Source organism: Labrus bergylta, chromosome 1, assembly GCF_963930695.1.
Source record: "Labrus bergylta chromosome 1, fLabBer1.1, whole genome shotgun sequence".
NCBI lineage: Eukaryota > Metazoa > Chordata > Actinopteri > Labriformes > Labridae > Labrus > Labrus bergylta.
The window spans coordinates 7,541,271-7,561,845 of NC_089195.1; the positions used below are offsets into that span (position 1 = coordinate 7,541,271).

General features: G+C 39.3%; 1 protein-coding gene across 7 annotated transcripts; it reads right to left on the reverse strand.

The window, feature by feature from the left end:
- Positions 1–4,505: 4,505 nt before the first annotated feature.
- Positions 4,506–20,182, reverse strand: LOC110001007 (uncharacterized). Of its 7 annotated transcripts, XR_010665954.1 has the most exons (11): positions 20,032–20,182; positions 17,108–17,458; positions 15,414–15,581; positions 12,724–15,205; positions 11,212–11,930; positions 10,842–10,905; positions 9,933–9,977; positions 7,162–8,193; positions 6,857–7,012; positions 6,093–6,185; positions 4,506–5,343 (listed from the first exon to the last, which is right to left on the reverse strand). XR_010665954.1 is itself a non-coding variant. In XM_065952699.1 (9 exons), the coding sequence occupies exons 6-9, from the start codon at positions 7,663–7,665 to the stop codon at positions 5,029–5,031; spliced, it is 1,068 nt and encodes a 355-aa protein (XP_065808771.1). In that variant the 5' UTR covers positions 7,666–8,193; positions 9,745–9,835; positions 9,933–9,977; positions 10,842–10,905; positions 11,212–11,930; positions 12,724–14,153; the 3' UTR covers positions 4,506–5,028. The 7 variants fall into 7 exon arrangements, 6 of the variants coding, with proteins under 6 accessions (XP_065808771.1, XP_065808779.1, XP_065808751.1 ...); XM_065952699.1 differs by lacking the exons at positions 15,414–15,581; positions 17,108–17,458; positions 20,032–20,182 and adding an exon at positions 9,745–9,835 and having other exon boundaries at positions 12,724–14,153; XM_065952707.1 differs by lacking the exons at positions 15,414–15,581; positions 17,108–17,458; positions 20,032–20,182 and adding an exon at positions 9,745–9,835 and having other exon boundaries at positions 9,929–9,977; positions 12,724–14,153.
- Between the last annotated feature and the right edge of the window lie 393 nt (positions 20,183–20,575).

Sequence of the window (20,575 nt, forward strand, 5' to 3'; positions counted from 1 at the left end):
TTATCGGACCAAGGCACAAACTTCAGGGGAGGCAGCGCTGAACTCAAAGAGGCTTTCAACTCACTCACCCCATCTCTGCAGTCACAACAAGCCAGTCAGCAGATTCACTTCCGGTTCAATCCTCCACATGCACCACACTTTGGCGGTTCCTGGGAGCGGGAGATCCGCTCTATTAAATCTGCTCTTCACACCATCCTGGGAGCTCAGAGTGTCACAGAGGAAGTATTGAGTACAATACTCATTAAAGTGGAGAGCATTGTAAATTCCAAACCCCTGGGTTATACCTCATCCGACATCGCAGACCCAGATCCCATCACTCCCAATATGCTGCTGATGGGGTGGCCTGATCCGTCAACACCTCAGGTCATCTACTCAGGCACAGAGCTCATCAGCCGTCGCAGGTGTAAGCAGTGTCAAGTCTTGGCTGATCAATTCTGAAATCACTTAATCAGAAACTATCTTCCATCCCTGCAGACCCGCTCAAAATGGCAACAGGAAAAGGAAGATCTTCCTGTCGACACCATCGTCCTTGATGTTGACCAGCAAGGATGATTACAACTTAAACTAAAATATCCAAAAATACATTTGTGATATACTGGCACACTTTTTGCACATATGTAAAGACCGAGAAATGACTCAGGGATGTGATGTTCTAGTTCAGTGGTTCTCAAACTTTTTAGACTGCGTACCACCTCCGAAAATATTTGGCCCTCCAAGTACCACCATTATGGTAGATGTTAAAATACACTGTAGGCCTATTTCTACACACATTTTACGCAAATATATTACTAAAAGAATATTATTTATTATTGACTGTTGGCAGCCACACTGTAGGCCTACTAAGGGCTGGCGCTAGAACCTGCACTTAAACTAACACAACTCTGACATTTGCCCAAATCAAAAAAAAAGTGCAGAACAATAAAAATGACAACTTTATACCAACAACCTGTTTGAGAATATTTAGTCTCCAGTGTTTCCCACACAAAGACGATACCTGGGCGATATTTCAGACCTGTTCTTATTTAATTTTGCATTTATTCATAAAATTGATGCGTGCCTGAGAGAGCGAGAGAGGGAGTGCAGGAGTGCGCGCCGCAGGCTCCCTGCAACCAGATAGAGATAGAGGGAGGGGGAGCGATAAGTTCCATTGTCCGTACATGCATCAAAACTGAAGCTTCTCCTGGCTCCATTTTAAAAATGTGAATATACAGCTGCTTGCTGCCGATTGTGCTGAACTCCAATAAATAACAGAATATCTGTTAATGTAGGCCTACAGCTGCTTTCTGTTGTTTCAGTACTGAAATATAACTTTTAAAAATGTGAGGCGTATCCCTGTTGTTGTTTATGTCTGTGCGTGCGCGAGCATAAATTGAGCAGCTTAAAGTTGTTTGTTGCAAAAGCTAGATTAATTAATTTATCATCTGAGGTTTGCAAACCGCTTCCTGTGCCATTGTGTTTGAACTGCCTGGGTTTTGTGGTGTTTAGTGATAAGACGATCGCTTGGCGTGTCTCCTCTCTGTGTCAGTGGCAGCAGGTGATAGAACATAGTTTTCTCTGAGAGATTTGAGTATCCTCATACAACACCACAAACAGGGGCAGGGACTACATACAAGAACAACAAGGCCCTGTTCTGTCTGACAGCAATGACCGTCACAATCCCAGATACTGAACTGGCTTATATTTATTTTTCGAATGTAATCAATTTGGTGTAAGCATGCACCTTTTAAAAAGACAAGAACAAGTTGTAACTCTGCTCCCTGGTATACAGCTGAGCTTTCAACATTATATTATTAAAACTCATTATATTCAGAAAACTGATTTGCCAACACTTGAAATTGTGTGACAGGGCTATGCAATCTAAACTGACTCTGAATGATTTCAATCAAAAAGACTGTTTTCATACTCTACAATTCTACAATTCTACATTTCATTAAGCAGATGCTTTTATCCAAAGCGACGTACATCAGAGAGTAAGTACAACACAAGCAAGGATCTAGAAAAAAAGGAACAATGTCAGTAAGAGCAAACTATCAGCTTTGAGTCCGATTGGACACACAGGTGCTGACAGGAAGTGACCAGAGGCAAAGCACAACATTGACGGCAGTTCTTGAGAGCTCTAATCAGTATAGAAACCATCTATTAAGTATCAAACCAACCACATTCCGCCACAACCTCTATCAACCAATCGTCTGCCTTTGTCACTTTTACCTCTGCTCTGTTCTCTGCTGATGTCAGTTGGTTGTTTTAGCGTCCACAGTGTCATGATCTTCCTCACGTCACCAAGCTTGCCGTTAGCTCTGCAGAAAAGTCTGTTGATATGGAGGATCACAGAAAGCGCATTGTTTGCCTTTAAAAGGCGGCATCAGAGCGATCACACTGGCCATCCGTACCGTGCTTAGGCCTTTATTATTGAGAAATCCGGAGTGTTCTGGCTGACTCAAAATAAGCCACAAAGTATAGCTGTCATGTTCTCCGCATTGTTCTCAGATGTGCAAACGCGGACTCAACTTTTTTTCTGGAGTCCCTCTGTTTGTAAACTGAGCACGCTTCATAATGACCTAAAGCTATGCATGTGCTGTATTACGACGTGCTTAGGCCCAGATTTCCTGGAGCAGGGTGAGCGCAGGCCGTACCGGCCAGCGGGGGAATGGGGAAGGGGGGGGCCAATCGTGCTGAAGCATGGTACGGTACGGATTGCCAGTGTGAGCGCACCCTAAGTGGGAACTGCTGCTGTGTATGAAACACTGCATGCATGCAAAATCACTGCCAGTCAGGAGCCTCAAGGGGAAGAGGGATCAGAGCACATTACATAGAATTTTGTATCCTCAAAAGCTGAAGAGTGACAGTGTGAGGGTAACTTTTTATTTTATTGCCCTCTGAATGAGGGTCTCTCGGGTGAGAGTGTTAGTGCTTATGAGTACCAGATTGTTCTCAACATGAACCCTTGGGTTACACAACATTCCTTTTCCGCTGGACTTCCCAAAGCTTGCCACTGTATCTGATCCCCTCACATTAAAGGACTGTGACTCATTGTCCAAATTGTCCTTAAAATAGTACATGTTAGTACATGTAGTACAAAGTACTAAAGTACTTATCTGTCACCAATATGCCCGTATGTACTTGATGTTGGGAAAATTCAATACAATGTTTGTTATTATGTAATTTCATGAATTCATTCATCTTGATAATTTTGTGAATATATCTTTGAATCGTGTCAACCATCTAAGAGTAATTCTCCTTTCAGGTTTGTGAAGCTGTAATACATGTGTGTAAGAGACCTCATAGCAGCAGAGTTATTTGGATTGAAGTCAAGTGTCTGTTGTGAACTAGACAGGAAACACCTGTATGAAGTGTGCCTCTGTTACGTATACAAATCATGGTCATGTCATATTTATTGCTTTATAGTGATGTTGTCATGATTTGGTTTTGTATTTGAGTCTCCCCGTTTAATCCCAGTGTAGATTGTTTCCCTTGTGTGTTAATGTTTCCTGGTGTTGATGGTTTCCTAGTTTTGTCTTCAGTGTTTTCTGTTTTATTTTGTAATTTATTATCCTCGTGTATCTCTGTGTTCTAGTGTGTTTTGTCAGACTCTTGAGTTCTGTGTGTCTTTAGTGTTTCATGATTTATTTTGTATTGTCCTGTGTTTCTGGTCTTTTGTTTCGCCCTACCTTGATTACCCCGATTGTCTTCACCTGTGTCGTTAGTCTCACCTGTGTCTGATTACCCCGTGTCTATTTAGTCTCTGTGTTTCTTCCCCTCTGTGTCAGTTCATTGTATGTCGTTTGTCGAATGTTAGTTGTCAGTCTATGTTGGTTGTCAGTTTACTTGTGTCTCCTTGTGCTTCGTCGTGGCTCCTTGTTTTGTTTTGCATCTAGCCTTCTCCCTGGGAGGGGACTCGTCTTGCCTTTTTCTCTGGCACTCGAGGTAGGAGGAGACACACTCAGGGCCTTCGATGTCAGGACTCAACTCAGCTCAAGCCTCAGCTCAAGTCTCTCTCCCCCCCCACTTTCTGTCTGCCTCTCTTCTTGGCTGCGTGGGGTTTCCCTGTAGCCAGAGCCAAAACTCACTGCCTCAGTGACAGTCTGCACTCAAAATAATAATTCATTGGATTAATATGATTTTATCATGCCACCTATATTCCATCTAAACAAATCATGTTAAGTGAGCCAGACTTTATCATGTTATTTGAATACAATATACATGTGTGGATTGAACATCACATTAATATTTGCACACAACTAATTTGCATCTTGTTGAATTTAAATGGTTGTTCTTAGTTATTTTGGTTAAATCAAATTGAATGTACTCTGCATTGGTCGAACACGTAAGTCGAACAAAATTCAACCTTGTTGTATCAACACATACAGGGTTTGTGAGTTATACTAATGTCAGTGTTATTGAATGAACTAATGTCAATCTTGTTGGTTTAATTAGTATTGTGTTCATTCCTAGGACAAGAATGTATTATACATGACCAAATGTGCATAAAAATGACAACATTCAAATTCATTTGACATTTTATTGAACATTTGGTGTTGATAAACCTTTTGACTGCATTACCCACAATGCAATTGTAGCAATTTGCTACTGAATAACATTTTTAGCATATAACATACAGCTTCTTCTGGAGCCCCAAAAGTATATTGTTTTCTTCACATAAGCAGAAATACCTTAGACATGTTAAACATTTTTAACTTGGTGGGGTTTCCTCATGTAAGGTGTTAAAGTTTAATATAAATTTTTCCCCCAAATGCATCTAAAACATTTTCTCATCAAAACATTAAACACTACTAAACATCATTATACAATCTTTCAGTAAGTGTATGACTGTCATTTCAAGTTCTTACAGTCTTACTGCAGAAAGAGACCAGGAACAAACAGCTACACTAGACTGCTTGCAAACACATTTTAAGCTGAGACGACATTCTTGGTCTCTGTCTGTTGAGCATACTAAAGGCAAGTCCTTCTGAACATTTTCAACTAAAGCAAAAAAAAAATCTGCATTGTTGACGTCTACTTAGAGCAAATTTACTCCATGAGCTTATTTTTTAGGAACTGTGCCTTGGACGGCAACCTCTGCCCATCCAGATTCAGAAGAATCTTCTGCATCACTTCAAAAGTACATTTGAGGTCTGGTGGGTAGCTCAGGTTTAGACAGTATATTAGTCCAAATAACAAAGCACAGGCAATCCCAATGTTGCCCAACTCATTGAGGATCTTCACACCTTCAATCAGGATACCGATGTCCTCTGGGTCATCTCCAGGCTCCGCACCCTCCTTCTGTATGACATACACTCCCAACACAGTCTGGTCCATGGAAGCGCAGACCTCGCTGTCTGTGTTCTGTGGGATATAATAAGTACATTTTGTTTTATGTTTGCTTGAATTTATGACTTCAACCCAGCTCTGCACAAAATAGATGATAAATATTGTCATGGTTGTTTAAAACTGAGAACATTAAATTTGATGTCTCTAGTTTTCAAACTCAAAGAAATTTCATAATTAGATAAAATAATAGGCAGAATTTGTATTAGGCCTAAAAGGTGCAGTGTGTTATAGCATGTATTTTGCCCTTTAGGGAGAATTTACAGAAGCTACAGTGGCCTTCAAGGACAATAAGCTAGGGACTAAAGATGACATTATCCACCACTGCCCCAAGTCTTTCTACAATATCACGTGATGAGGTGAAGATGTATGTAGTTATTTATTATATAGTAATTATTCTTACTCTAACAGGTGCATTTCCCCAGAACACCCACTATATATAAAAACATCCTGTAAGGCTGTTAACTTTGTCCCTTCTGTGCTACTGCAGAAACATCGCGGCGCTTCTCGCTCCTGTGTAGATATAAAATGCTCATTCTAAGGCCATAAAAGAAATAACTTATTTTCAAGAGATTATAAAAAATACTTATGAATATTATATTCAGAGTGTGTTCTGGAAAAACGGCAATTCCTTTTACACACTGGAGCTTTAATACATACGTTTCACCGTCAATTTCTACTGTGAATTTATCATACCAAGCAAGTAAAGGTTTACTCTTTCCAACTGTTTTACAGCTACTTTGTCAAACATTGTGTACGTAACTCACCATATAATCCTTAACAAGTTTCTCTGGGTCTTCGTTCAAGTAGATGCACAAGGACTTGAGGACACATGCATGTCTTGTATGAATTGTGTCATCCTGAGGGAAAAAAGGGAACTCGTTTAGACAATATTCTTTATTGTTGGCAGCAGTTTGAAAAGGTAACTGTACAAATGTAAACTTTTATGCTTTTCATCACTCTCCCAATCATTCCTTTTCTCATGTTACGTCTCTGTAGCTTCCTTTCGTTGTGGTCAATTTACTTATGATATTCTTTGTGTCTTTACTAACTTCTGGTACAACAGGAAACATTGAAAAAAGCACTATAAAAATTACAATACGAACTTTACACATTGAAAAATACTGTGTATTGGCATCATTTATAGGTGCTAAAATCAAAAGTCAGACACCAGTCTTGCAGATACAGCTGACAGTGTATTAGGGCTGCTTGATTTTGGCACAAATCATGATTCAAATCATGATTATTAAAGACGTTGTTTGAGAACATCATGCATTTATTTAACTGAACACAGGTGTTTCTTTTAACACAATTAATTTGAACTTTAAATATAGGCCTCATTGAACTGAAGAACAAGAAAACTGCAAATAAGTGAAAAATATATTCAAAAAAGAATAAAATAAATGTTAAAATGAAACCGTTACTAATGGTGTTGATAGGGCACTTCTTTTGCTAACAGGAATGTGAGGGCATCTGTTATTTCTTTTTGTAAAAACATTGTATAAGCAGAAATCAACTCTTTAATACAAACCTTGGAAATATCCACCATGACGTGTCTTATTCTTCTTCCAGGTGCTCCACCTTTGCACCGAAATATCCCCATCAGGCATGGAGAGAACTGGTCGAGAGCAGCAAAGAATGTAGAAAGTAGAGGTACAGTTGATATGCGATGGAACTCCTTATCGATCTGGAAAACAATAAAGCAAATGTCACTAACCCTATAAGAACATCATAAGCCAAGAAGAATGAGCAATGAACTACTAGTTGTTTAATCATTATCAGTAGAGAGAAAAATAACTGGTAATAATTAAACCTGAGCACACATAGGACACGCACCTCTTTCGCATTGAACAGAGCTGGCCATCTACTCTTGAAGTCTGCAACCAAAGGCTCTCCTGTAAGGATTTCTTGCCTCCTGTATGAGAAAGTCTTCTCCATTGTCAATGTCACAATATGGTCGTTGTTGTTCTTATTTTCTGAAAGCAGTGCGACTCTTTCCTTCTCCAGACTCTCAGCGGTTTCTCCTTTTGGATGCTGAGGACAGTAATTAACTTCGGCCCTCCCGGGCTTTTTCACATTCAGGGCTGCCAAACGCTTGTCTTGGTTCTTGTTCTTTAGTGAATTTATCGTCACCTCAGGACAGCCCAGGCCCCTCAGTTTGGACCGGAAGTTGGCCATTTTGTATTTGAGGCTAATCTTCCACCCATAACAGCCATTGAAGGATCCTTGCTCCCTCAGACAAGGATGCTTTTTCACAAGTGCTTCTGCAACGTCAGTAAGATCATTGTCAGTTGGATAGGCTTTGAATTTAAGAATTTCTTCAGACAGTCGTTCCAGCATGTGAGATTTCAGCTTCGGTGGCGGGCTCAAATAAGTTCCATTCGCACTGCATTCAGCATTGGCCGTTTCAAGTTACAGTTCAGACTCATCGTTGAAGGGAGGCACTGTGAAAACACTTGGCCAACTGAACAGCCGTGCAGATAGCTATGACCCTGATGATGAAGCAGGCTCTGTATTATCTGTGTCAACCGAGGAGACTGATGAGGAATCAGTAAGGCTTTGGACTGGTAGAGGTTGAAGCATCGAGTCAGCTTCTGTAGAATTTTGCAAGTAGACTGCCACAACATAGACCACCTTTAAAGTCGCTTTGTCATCAATGTCAGAGATCTCTGACAGATTTATGAAGTCATTTCCAAAATCAGCATCTTGATATTGAAGACGGAAATCTTGCTCTAATCCAAAACTCATCTTTATAGTCTTGTACAATTCCTCCATGGAGCCTGGTCTACCTGCGGGCAGGATTAGCTTTCTGGCATCATCGTCACCCAGGATGACCCTCAGTCTCATAGGCTGGGTCATTGTGGAGACCTGAAAAAAAACACACACACACACACACACACACACACACACACACACACACACACACACACACACACACACACACACACACACACACACACACACACACACACACACACACACACACACACACACACACACACACACACACACACACACACACACACACACACACACGTTACCGCCAAAGGTGTCCTATGGTCAAGAGAGTGCAAATCAGAGGCAATCACAAGCTGATGTTTTCTTGCGAGTGTGGGAGGCATGTTTTTGAAACAGTTTGTATGGCGAGCAATCTGTTTGAAGACACTATGTTTCACCTCAAATCTCATCGTCCATGTATGGAGGGCCAAAAAGGCGAATCAGAACAGCATAGTGCTCCAAAAAATGATGTTTAGGGAGAAGCCTGTTGTTGGGAAAAAGCTCTTGGTATCTCTGGCGATGTTCATCAATTTTACACTCGAGGAAAGATACTGACTCTTCAGAGTGGACAGGGGCTACAACAAATTCCACTATGTCCTTGAGATCCAAAACAACATGCCATGTAGGTTCATCCTCTGGAACAAGTGGACCAATGATCAGAGGCAACAGTTGAAGCAGAGCCCAATTCTCATGTGCATTTCCACCAATGCTCTTTTTTACTGAGAAAGTCTGTGAGAGACTCCAAGAGGATTACAAACCTCACACTCGTCGATAAAGTTTTATGGAAACTCTCAACTTATCAACCGCTAGAAAGCTATTTGTTTTATAATTTTCACCATCTTGAAAAGACCTGTAAACTCTCTGATCACAATGCAAAGCTTCTTTATTTTTTTGAGCTATGTGTTCATCAACCACTTTATCCAGTAATTTATTGTGACTCAGTACTTCCTGAAATAACTGTAATAATGGGACATATTGAAATGACCTCCTTTGTTCGACAGATAAAATATACTCAACAGCCTCTACAACGCTAAAATTTTGCTTGTAATATTGTTTTCTTTTATAGGATGTGGCAAGAGGTCCACACTTTTCAAAACTTTTAGTGACAGGGTTAGAGAGAGACACAGAATTGTCAAGTTCTTCGACAACTGCCTGACCAATATTGAGGTTATGGCTTTTGAAAATTTCTGTAATTGTACGCTAGCTGAACTTAAAAAATGAAACTCCTCCAACAACTCATCTAATCCTTTTGCTGGAATATGAAATATATGTTCTAATTTTAACAATATTGTTGCTATTTTCCGCTCAATTACTTCTGGTAGCTTTTCAACAGCTCCACTGTCGTTTTCTGTCACGGTCTCAGCCTCAACCTCATCAAATGACACATCAGAACAGCCAGTTACAACAGCATCAGGGGTATCTGATCCTTGGACAGGGTTCACAAACTTAACTACACTGGTTTTAAAATCTTTTAATGTGTGTGGATGATGCTTTCTATTTTTGTGTGTAAAATGTACTGTAAATATTTGTCTGGAAAGAGTATCCAAGAAATACACAACCAACTGTCTCACAACTGTGCAGATGTGTCCCAATATGAATAAAAAAATATCTCTCAGTAGAGAAGTCACTACATCCACATACCTCGCATTTAAATGTTCCTGAATTTAAAGCAGTCTGTGTTGGTTGAGAGGAATGAGCTTTATAGACATGGGTGTGAAGTCCAGTCCACGTCCTGAATGTGTAAGGACAATTTACATATATGCATTGATAATGTTGGCTTCTCCCATAATGATGATGTAGTTTATAATGTTTAAGTAATTTGTACCTACTACTCTCTCTTGCCACACAATGTTTGCACTGCCACATACACGTCACTGAAAGAAAGAAGAGAAGAAGAAAAGATTAGCAAATGATAATTTATGTACATTTTAGGGGTGGGCGATATTCACAAAAGAAAATGATCTCAATATCTTAAAGGATAATTGTCAATACTTTGCGTCCTTCAAAATTTGTAAACAAAACCCCTCAATACTTGTTAAAGTATTGTATTTTACTAGCTTAAGGCCCATTCACACCGAGTGCGATGCGATATGCGGTGTGGAAATGCGGAAAATCCATGTGTGCTTTTTTTTCCCCCCGCAAGTCAACCTTACACATCAAGTGCGGTGCGAATTTTCCGGCGTGCGGAGTTCCATTTTCATGCCGCGGAAAAACCTCAGCATCTCGTGTCTATCCCTGTCTAGTCTATGGTCTGTCTGTGTCTGTGCCACACAGTAAGCCGCGGCGGCTGCCGGCCAAACAGCCGTAAGCCCCCCACCCCCAACTAAAGTAGCCAACTTTAGCTCAGCACTTGACTTAAATAAATCTTCCAAGCTAGATAATTTTTCATGTGTCTGTACATTAGGAGTACTGTAGGGGTTCTGGCCATTGAAATGCCAAAGGAATTTTAATGTTAATGCTTTAATATTGATGCAGGTGATGATTTTGCATTAACAATGCAGTATCAAACGTTGAAAACAGAAAACTGGAGGAAATCTGCTAAAAATGAAGCTTCATACAAAATATGAACAAATATTCCAGTACTTATCAGGCCTCGTACCCTCAGAAATTAAAGCAAATTCAGTTTGCAAAAATAATTTAACACTACATTTAAGCTAAATCACTAATCCTCAATTTTAGATGTGTGCACAACGCACATTTGGCACTGGATAATCAATATGATAAAAATATTAACTTACCATGTACTGCATGAGGTACATAAACATCTCAAGGCATGGGGACTGCTGAATTTCTGATGTATTTCTGGTTAATAAAAGAGAAACAGTTTTAAAATGTTAAAAACCTCAAGCAATATTTAGGCATATGTTGTGAATAAACATTTCAGTATTTGTAGGTAGACACAGACCGTTTAACTTAATGTTGAGGAGCATATAGTTAATAAAACAAAAATGCAATATTATATTAACCTAAATACAGATAGTGAATCATTTTAAGAATGGCACGACTGACCAGTGAAAATCCAAGGAAACGAGCATACTCCACATGTTCTAATGTTGTTAGGTTACAGACTGAACTATCTAATTGATTCAACTTGCTTCTTGTTGTTACCTTAACACAACTGCTGCCACAGACCCGCTGTCCTCCATCTTAACTTATCTCAGTTCATGTGTTCAGCCCGCTTCACTGAAATACACGCAGCTGGAGAAGCGTGGGAGTCGTCAGTCACCCATGAAGCCCCGGCTGACAACAAAAGCGAGTCTGTTGATTTAAGCCGAAGCCTTGCGCTAAAGTTTGTGCTTCCTCTGACATTAAAACAACAATGCCCACGATACAGTCACGCTAGATTAACATTAACCGCTCGTTTTTTGAACAAGAATTAATCATTTAGTAGAGCGAAACACAATTAATTCATTTTATGTAAACAAATCCCTAGTTTGCTAATCAAACACATGCCCTAGGTCATTTCTTTGAGTGTGTCTTGACCAGCTGTACCATCCTAAAATCTCTTCAATTATTCGTACATTCAAAACTTTGGTCCATATTTTTAAATAAAAAAAACATAATTGTTGGTGTTCAGGAAGGAGATGAGAACACAACTGGAAAACGACAGCAAGGAGAAATACAGTGAAATGACTTTAAGGCCTCATTATGGCCACAAAACACAATCAATCTCTAAAAGTGGAATGTCCTGGAGTGCATGTTGTGCATAGCGAATAGTTTTTTCAATTAGCACGTTGATGGGAAGGGGAGATAATGTTCTGTATCCACCGATGGCTGAGGATCACACACTGGGTGGTTGCATAGGCAGGAAGGCGGGCTCACATTTCCTGTAATACACAAATAAAAACATGATTACTGTCTTGTGGTAACAAAGGAGCAGTAGTTTAAGGTGTAAATAAAACCCAGGCTGACTGTGTTTAGGGTTTGTTAAAGTCTGATTAATACAGGTTGAATGCAGCAGTCAACATAAAGTCAACTTGTTACCTCTGTCTGGCTTCTCTCTACTGTTGTCTTTATTTTTCATACATCAGGTTCACTTTTTATTGGACAGCGTGTACATGCACCAGATTTAAATAAAGGGCTTCATGGATTTAATCAGAGGTTTAATTCAACAGTTATAAACCACAAAGTATACTAACTGTTAGCTTGGTCACAACTGCTCCCGAAGCTTTTTTTCTGCAGAGCTGATTACTTTCTTACATTTTGTTTGTAGCACGATTTCCCATTTTGTACTTTGAAGAGCTCAAACTAACTAGAACAACCCACTGGCAGAGGAGAAGTATTAAAAGTGGATTTGACTATTATTATAAATACGATTACTTGCTCTCTTTTTTTATTTTCATTTAGGTATTTTTAATTCCTTTATTTACTATGTCGGTACATTATCATGTATGTAGATGTCCTTTTGAATGTGTGTCGTCCGTTGACTTTGATTCACATGTCTGATTATTTCATTAACTATCTCCTCCTGTTGTCAGTGAGGAGATAGTGAGTGACTGTATGAAAAACATTTGATACATCTGTCTGTGGTAAAAAAAAGTCAATATGGAAAACAACGTGGATTCAACACAGATAATAAACTACAACAGCTATACTACCTATATAAATTAAAGTACTGACCCTGAGATTTTCCGTACTGAGCTGCTCACAAGAGCAACACAACGCAGGCAGCAGCAGTTAAGATAGATGCCAGGTGAGCCCTCTGGTAGTGAGCAGAGTTTTGGGATCCAGTGGACGTCTTAGACTCTGTAAAACAAAAACAAAAAGAGACAACAAGATTGTTTAGCAGCTGTGAGGAGACCAGCGAGAACCTGAAATTCAGCTGGTTAGGTGTGAGTTCCCAAAACCAGAAAACAATGGAGACACACAAACATTTCAGACAACCTGTCACATTAGACTTAGACTTAGACTTAGACTTTCTTTATTGTCATTCAAACTTGTACTGGAAGACACATGGTCTTCACTCCTTAAAAAATCCCCACATTGGGGCGTCCTGGTGGCGCAATGGTTAGGGTGCGCGCCCCATGCATTGAGGCTGTCGTCTCAAGCGGGCGGCCCGGGCTCGCGAGAGAGAGAGAGAGATGTTGGGGTAAGTAACACAAGAAATGGATCTCACTTTGGTGTCTTTCCTATTAAAAATGTGTTGCTCATAGCAGTGAAAAAATGCCTGTTGAACTCGAAGTTTGAATGTTTCCGTTGGAAATGCTTTGGTTTTTGTGGTGTATTTTATACGTTTTTCACGTGTATTAAGTCGTGATTGGCTTTGTTTTATATCAAGGAACAGAATCTGCCCATTAGTTAGCACTAGTAAACTATTTCTTATTAATAATGTTTCTGAACTATTGCTGAGTCTTTCTGAAATCAATAGCAGACTTTCTTTGGTTGAAGCTTGATATTATATCTATGGTTTATTTTGCTCCTGTGTGGTGTTGTGAGGACAGGTCAGGAGATACAATCTTTACTCGGGTATATGTCATTCTGATGTTTTGACATGCTGCTTGTACTGAGCCAATCATTTTAATATTTACAAATGTTTGTTAGTACGTAAAATCTTGAATTGAGGATAATATATTGAAAAAGGGCCTCAGTATACCCCAGCCCTACCCTCCAAAGGTTATTTGAGGTCGCAATGCTCCTCTCTTTGCCTCTCTTCTGCAGCATGCATCTTGCGAGAATGACATTTCACATTGCTCTTTTTTCATGCCATATATGGCATTGCAGTAGTCTTGGTTGAACAGGTTTACTCTTCTTTCTGGTGGTAGGTCAGTGATAAGAAAGGACCTGAAGTCTAAATTTGATAAAGGCTAGGGGTCATTTGTTCTATAGACACTCGTTGGATTTAGTTGAACTATTTGTTCAGTGGTATCAGTCAGTGTTTTAAGCTAATCAAGAGCATAGTTCTCAAATATTTTCTGTCATGCCATCACTTGGGGTAGGAAAAATGTTTGCACAACCCCCACATCCCTATTAAAGAATCTAGAGATTGACTGTGTCTAAGTTTTCTGTCCCCAAAATTCAGTTTGGAACTAATGGAAGCTGGTCCTTCGAGCTAAAGACCAGAGGGACCATCCAGCTTTTTTATCAGCACTCAGTCCTGACATGCTGCTGGTATCAGATGTCATTTTCCAAAACAATGACATTTCTCAGTGTTTTTGCTATTTTCAACTTAATATGTGGTTTACTATTAAATCATCATGTCTTTATTTACATTTTACATAACATCCTTACATTTTGGGGAAACAAGGTGTTATAGTGTTTTATAATTTACTCTGTTCACCTTCTTTTGTGTTTTATATTGTTTTGCTTTCTTTTCCCCTCTGATGCATTAAAGCTAAAGTGACAAGCCTTTGTTTAAAATATCATGTGGAGTTAAGATATTTGCGTTAAAATGTAGGGAGTAAAACTTATTTGTCAGAAAAAAAACAGATATCAGAAACTTAAACTGTGTTGAATAATATGTCCTCTCTAGGTTTTATACTCACATGGAAAGTGATGGAAGTCATGGGAGCTGGGAGGATGGAAATCTTTGACATTCATTTGTTTGGTTGTAAAAAAAAAAGTCACTTAAACTCTAATGTGGATCAAACAGCCACAAGCTAACAGGACAGAATTCATTAAACACACACAACATAGATGTTTTCAACACATTTTTATTTCTGTATCTCCCATAACTGAATGAGGAGCGCTTAGCTAAACATAAATAATACATTAAGAAAAACATCAGTGCGATCAATTGAGATGACTAAAAATCCTTTACAGTCATCCTACATAAATACAATCACTCATAGCAACAGTGATGTAGAGATCACATTCATTGGTATTACAAAGAAGATATTGTTTAATGTGAAAGATTCTCACAGTTTTACTGACAACAGCAAGAGCACACAGCAGGATCCTTATAGAGGATATCCTGATTAAACCTGATGATTTCCTTTCAGGCACAAAACAACATGTGTGAAATGCAGCCACAGTGTGTTTCCTCTGCAATAGTTTGATAACAGATTTATCTTTTTGGTCAAATTCATCCTGGATCTTCTCTCATCTCTTTCTCCTTAAGGTTGAATGTCTTGAAGCGGAATGACAAGGACTTCCTGAGTATTTCCTGTGAAGAAGAGATAACAAGAAATGAGTTCACCAGGTGAAACTCTTTGGTTAATATTTATGAAGTTTAGTCAAAGTGAGCTGGATTAGCTGGATTACAAAAAAATATGTCCTAATCTGGATAATTGTTATCTAGATTGAAATTTTTTAACAATCTGGCCCAGAGGAGTAGCTGATCAAACTGTAGTTCTAACTCTGTTATTAATTACCTTTCTTTTCCGTCTGTGTCTTTTTCTTGAACATCAGGCCGACAGCTCCCAGCAGTAAGATGATAGCGCAGACAATTGGTAAAGCACCTCCTAGGCCTATGTGGCTCCTCTGGTTGTTGGGATCATTCCTGCTTTCTGGGAGCTTTGCAGTCACTGGGTTTGAATCATCTTTAAAAAAAGACAAAGGGAGATGGTTAGTGTGAGCAGTAGCAAAAACAGTTCAGCCTTTTGTGCTCCTGAAAGTGTCTCAAAGAATTTCAGAGAAAGCTGCACTGAAATCTCTGTTGCCTGTTCACACATGCACCTTAATGATAATTAAACAGTCCATGTCTATTGCAAACAAAGTCCTAAAAAATGCAAATACTCGCTAAATTTGCTTGACCAAAACAATTCAACCTTTGGGTGACTCATGTTTGCAAGTTTTATCACTTTTTAAAATCTTAAAATCAGAGTGAGAAGTTTAAGCAATACTGTGTGAGCTTCCCCTGATATTATGAGATGAGAACAAAAAGACTCAATCCAAACCTCACTAAATAAAACAAGCATGTAACAGTTCTTTGTCTGGTCTTGTAGAAGACAAAGCATGAATTTGACATTAATAAATCTGCTTAATGTCTTTTTTTCCAGTATCCTTTGGATTGCAATTAACTGCACAGAAAAATCAGCTTACAGATTTGTTTTGCTAAAAAGATAGTGGTTTAAAGATAAAATGTATTCCGCCGCCAGTCGGGGATTGAAAGCCCCTTTCAATCAATACTACAATAACATGATGAAGCTGAACTCAGCATTGACTGTAATGATGAAGAACAGGCGAAACAGACCTGAGGAAGAGACTATGTTTACCGACAATGTATCCAAGTATAATTTACATGATGTTTTTATCACAGCAGCAACAGTACGGCAGCTTTCAGTAGCATTTTCCACTTCCTTACATAGCGGTCTTTGACGTAACATCTAATTTTTCCACTATAAACATTCTGTCCGCTTTTTCAGCTCTGCGGCCGCCACGACAAGACACCTTAGGTTACTATAAAATTACAGATTTCTCTAGCTTTGATAACTGTTGGAAATATTTGAGGTAATGTAAGTACTCAACATAAAAATATATAACATAATGTTTAATTGATTTATTCAATACATTAATTAAGATATTTTAATGTAAACATTGTCATACAATTGAACATATTGTAAGTTTAAGGTCAAGTTTAAGTTACTTTTAAGATCCTAAATGTTGTCTTTCTAAATGCAACATGTCTTGTGAATGATTCTTCAAAGAATATGGAAAGTATGTACACAGCAGTTTTCATTTTCATTCAGAGAGCTCAATGCTAAATTAAGATAGTGGAACCTAGGTTGCTTTTTTTTAGCAGCTATAGAGTCAGAGAGCTGTTATCAATCTTCAACTAATTCTTAGCAAGAAAGGGATTTCGCCTAACTTTAAAAGAACACACTGCTTAACTTGTACTTTTGCTTATTCTTTCTCCAGAACCCATCTGCTTTTGTACATGATTTTGTTTTGTTGATGCTTACTAGTTGTGCTAATGCTCGCTCCATCAGTACCATCAGCTGTGTGCTAAACTGAGAACTTAAATAATCATTAAAGGAGCTAACATCAAAGCTCATTTTTAACAGGTTTAATTTATATTAAAAAAAAAACCTTTGCCATTATTTAACATCTTTAAAAAGAAACTCACCCATGACCGTGACGTTATAGTGGAACCTGTGCAACATGCCGTTGATGTCAGTGATATCTCCGTGGAAAATATTGCTGTCATTGACGCTGAGCGGCCCAATAGTAATAGACCCCAATGTCTCATCCAGCTGGAGTTTTTCTTTGGACCACTCTGGGTGAGGAAGCTTCAATGTCCCACTTTCATAGTTGGCGATGGTCTTACCCTTTTTCTGTCCAATTAACTGGATGTACCACAGGATGTGGGAGTCACCTTGCAGTTTAAGAGAGGGATCAGTCAGCAGCTTCAATGTGTCACCACTCTTCACTGTCACATCTTTAGTTTCCCCCTCTGCAAATGGTAGCGTGACCACAACTAAACAAAGAGGAAGAGAGATGGGGATGAGAAAATGTCTTCAATATACAAAGCTCAATAAAACAATACCAAAAGTTGTTTTGCTTGTTCTGTACAAGTGTAGGTAGTGTTTCTAACAACACATCTCATCCTGCTGTTTTTAGATAGTCAAAAGTATTAAATAATAATTATAGAAAAAATGTAATCGATAATTGTTTTGTAGTTCACATTTTTGTAAATGTTTATGTTGCATTGTGGGTTCTAGGATAGGTCTAATTCAAAACAGAAAAAAAGGAGCACACTCAAACAGAAATCAAACTTCAGACAAACAAAGCGCTGATAAAGGCTCTGTGCTGAATACACTGCTACCCTAACAAAAATATCCATTTAATTTACCCCTTTATCAATTCACAATGAACTAAAAGTCCCAAACAAACGAAATATGCAATTTGATCTACGAAAGTTCAGTTCAAAATGTCTTTTTAGTCCAAAGAAAAAGAAGGACTTTCACTTTGCGATTACCGCTTTACCATTCCATCATTGGCATTAATCCCACTGAACAGTGTTTTTCATATTTGGCACACAAAAGGGATTAGGCTCGTTGGGGACAACACACTGCTGTCCCTTCAGCAACTTCAACAAACATTTAACATTTCTTCGGAACAATCTTTTGTGTCTCTTCATACTGAGCGTACCCTCCCAAACACTGTCCCTAAGTAGATCCAATTTAATGCTATATGCAACAAACTCCTACTCCTGGCCAGGAGATGTATGAAGCAGTGGATAAATGATAGGCCTCCCTCACTTACTCCAAGAAATGTAGAGAGTCTTGTCCCTAGAAAGATTGACGGCATATGTAAAGCCTCCGGGCCACTAGTTTTCAAAGATCACTGGTCCAGGAACATTACTTTCGATTCGGAAAAATAACAGCCACCAATTTAATCTTGAACAATTCTGATGCTTAAGTAAATTACAACTTTTTTATTAATTGAGCTCTAAAAATATTGTGTATTTTTTTTTTATTGTTTTCTTCTATCTACGTGCTCATGTTTATTCACCATGCTGGTAACTGTAAGAGGCTACTTAATCTGATATTAATATGAGGCTGTGATAGAGCTGGAATTGTTATGATCACCTTTCTCTCCTTCTTTCTTCTCTGCAACGTTTTTAAAATAATTACTGACAAAACACCGGCATGACAGGAACGCGCTGTGAAATTGACGACGTGTTACAGTGTATTTTATTTTTTTCAGGCAGTATTTTAACCGGCCTCTGTCATTCATTCATCCGGGCCAGCGGGCCAGTTATAATGTCAAGCCCTGCTCATGTTATTAATCTTATTTACCCGACGGCATGTCATTTCTGTCTCTACATCAGGGGTGCCCAAACAGTCGATCGCGATCGACATGTAGATCGCTGACTGATTCTCAGTCGATCGCGAGATGTTTAGTCAATATAAAATACAATTGTAAAATAGAAAAGTGATTTCAATTTCATCTCATTGCACTGTTTCCCACACACGATACCTGTGTTGGGAGCCCAAGTATACTTCCGACCTGTGTGTATTTAATTTTTCATTTATTCATGAAATTGCTGCGTGCATGAGAGAGCGAGCGAGAGAGCGAGCGGGGAGAGAGAGAGAGAGCGCGCAAGAGAGAGTGCAGGCATGCGCAATGACGTGCAGGTAAAACCGGGGGGGTAAATGTTTTACCAAAAAGTCTTATATAGAAACTATGCTACGAGTATTAAGCGCATTTGATGAAGCTGCAGCTACTTTTCTCTGCTCCTCTCTGCTGTCATGACTGTGAGCATCGCGGGGCACGAGACACACCAACATACAGCGCACACACACACACACACACACACACACACACACTTGCACTGGAGCGCCAGCCACCACGCGAACCTTTTTACTTTTTACTTTTAGTGCTACAGCACACAGTTGATCCGTGATCCGTACGGACCGAGGCGGGAACACACGTGACCCGGTCAAACAGTCGGTTCGACTTTACTCCGTTCACTCTCACCGTGCCTGCAGCTAATTTAACAAAAGCAAAATCATCTCACAGCAGCCTGCTGTAGTCTGTAGTCTGCATTATTTTTTACAGAACTCTCATTTATTATTTTCTGTTTGTTGTTTGAGTATTAAATGCGTTTGTAGGCTGTCGGTAAAGGCTATGGCTCACTATGTGGACTGGTAGATCTCGGCAGACTGGTAACTTTAAAAGTAGATCTTGGTTCAAAAAAGGTTGGGCACCCCTGCTCTACATGGTCGAGCGTTTACAATTCTCCTCTGCTCTCTGTGTTAAGATTCCGACACTGGCCCTCTAAGAGTGACGCAGACACAGAGGAGTGTGTAGCCTGAAAACGAAGCGGTGTAAAGCTGTGGGCAGTTTTCTTTAATAAAAGTTTCTAAAAGTGAAGATGGACGAGTTCTGACCGGTTCATTTCAAGGGTGCAACATTTGGCACATGCTAATGAGAACACTTTAAGTACATCAGCTATTTGAAACTGAACATGCTGCCAGATTTTACTTAAAAGAGCGACTAAGTTAATGGTTTCATAAAAACAAACAAGCTGTGTAGCCTACTCACAAAGAACAGCGTTGAACAGCACTGGAATCTTTATCTTCATTGTGGTGTCAGTAGTTAGGATAGTACAGCAGCAGATCCAAGGAAACCGGTGATAGTAGCCGCTGAGAGGACTCAGCATCCGCTCTTATACACAGCTTAGCCCCGCCTGCCTCCTTCTGTGTCACCAGCAGCACATGTTGTTTCTGCGAGCTTCCTCTTTTTCTGTCCTCCTCCTTTACAACCTGACTCCTTCTTCCTGTCCTCCTCCTATAGGTCTGAAACAACTCAGTCTATAACAATGTATCTGGTTAAGCTCTTTGTTTTATTATGGGGATAATTTTTACATTTTAGCATTATCAAAAAGTGATGACTCTGAATACCTTGACAGAGAGACCCCTGGGTGCTGATGTAGATATTTGATAACCTATCTGACAGGGGTGATGGTGTTATGCAAGTGTCATAGGTTGTGTAAAGCAACAGACCTACTTCCAAGTAGTCAGGATGGAAACCATGTCCGCTCCTGTGTTCATTTTAGTTTGATTATTTTTGCCGCTAGATATGAGAT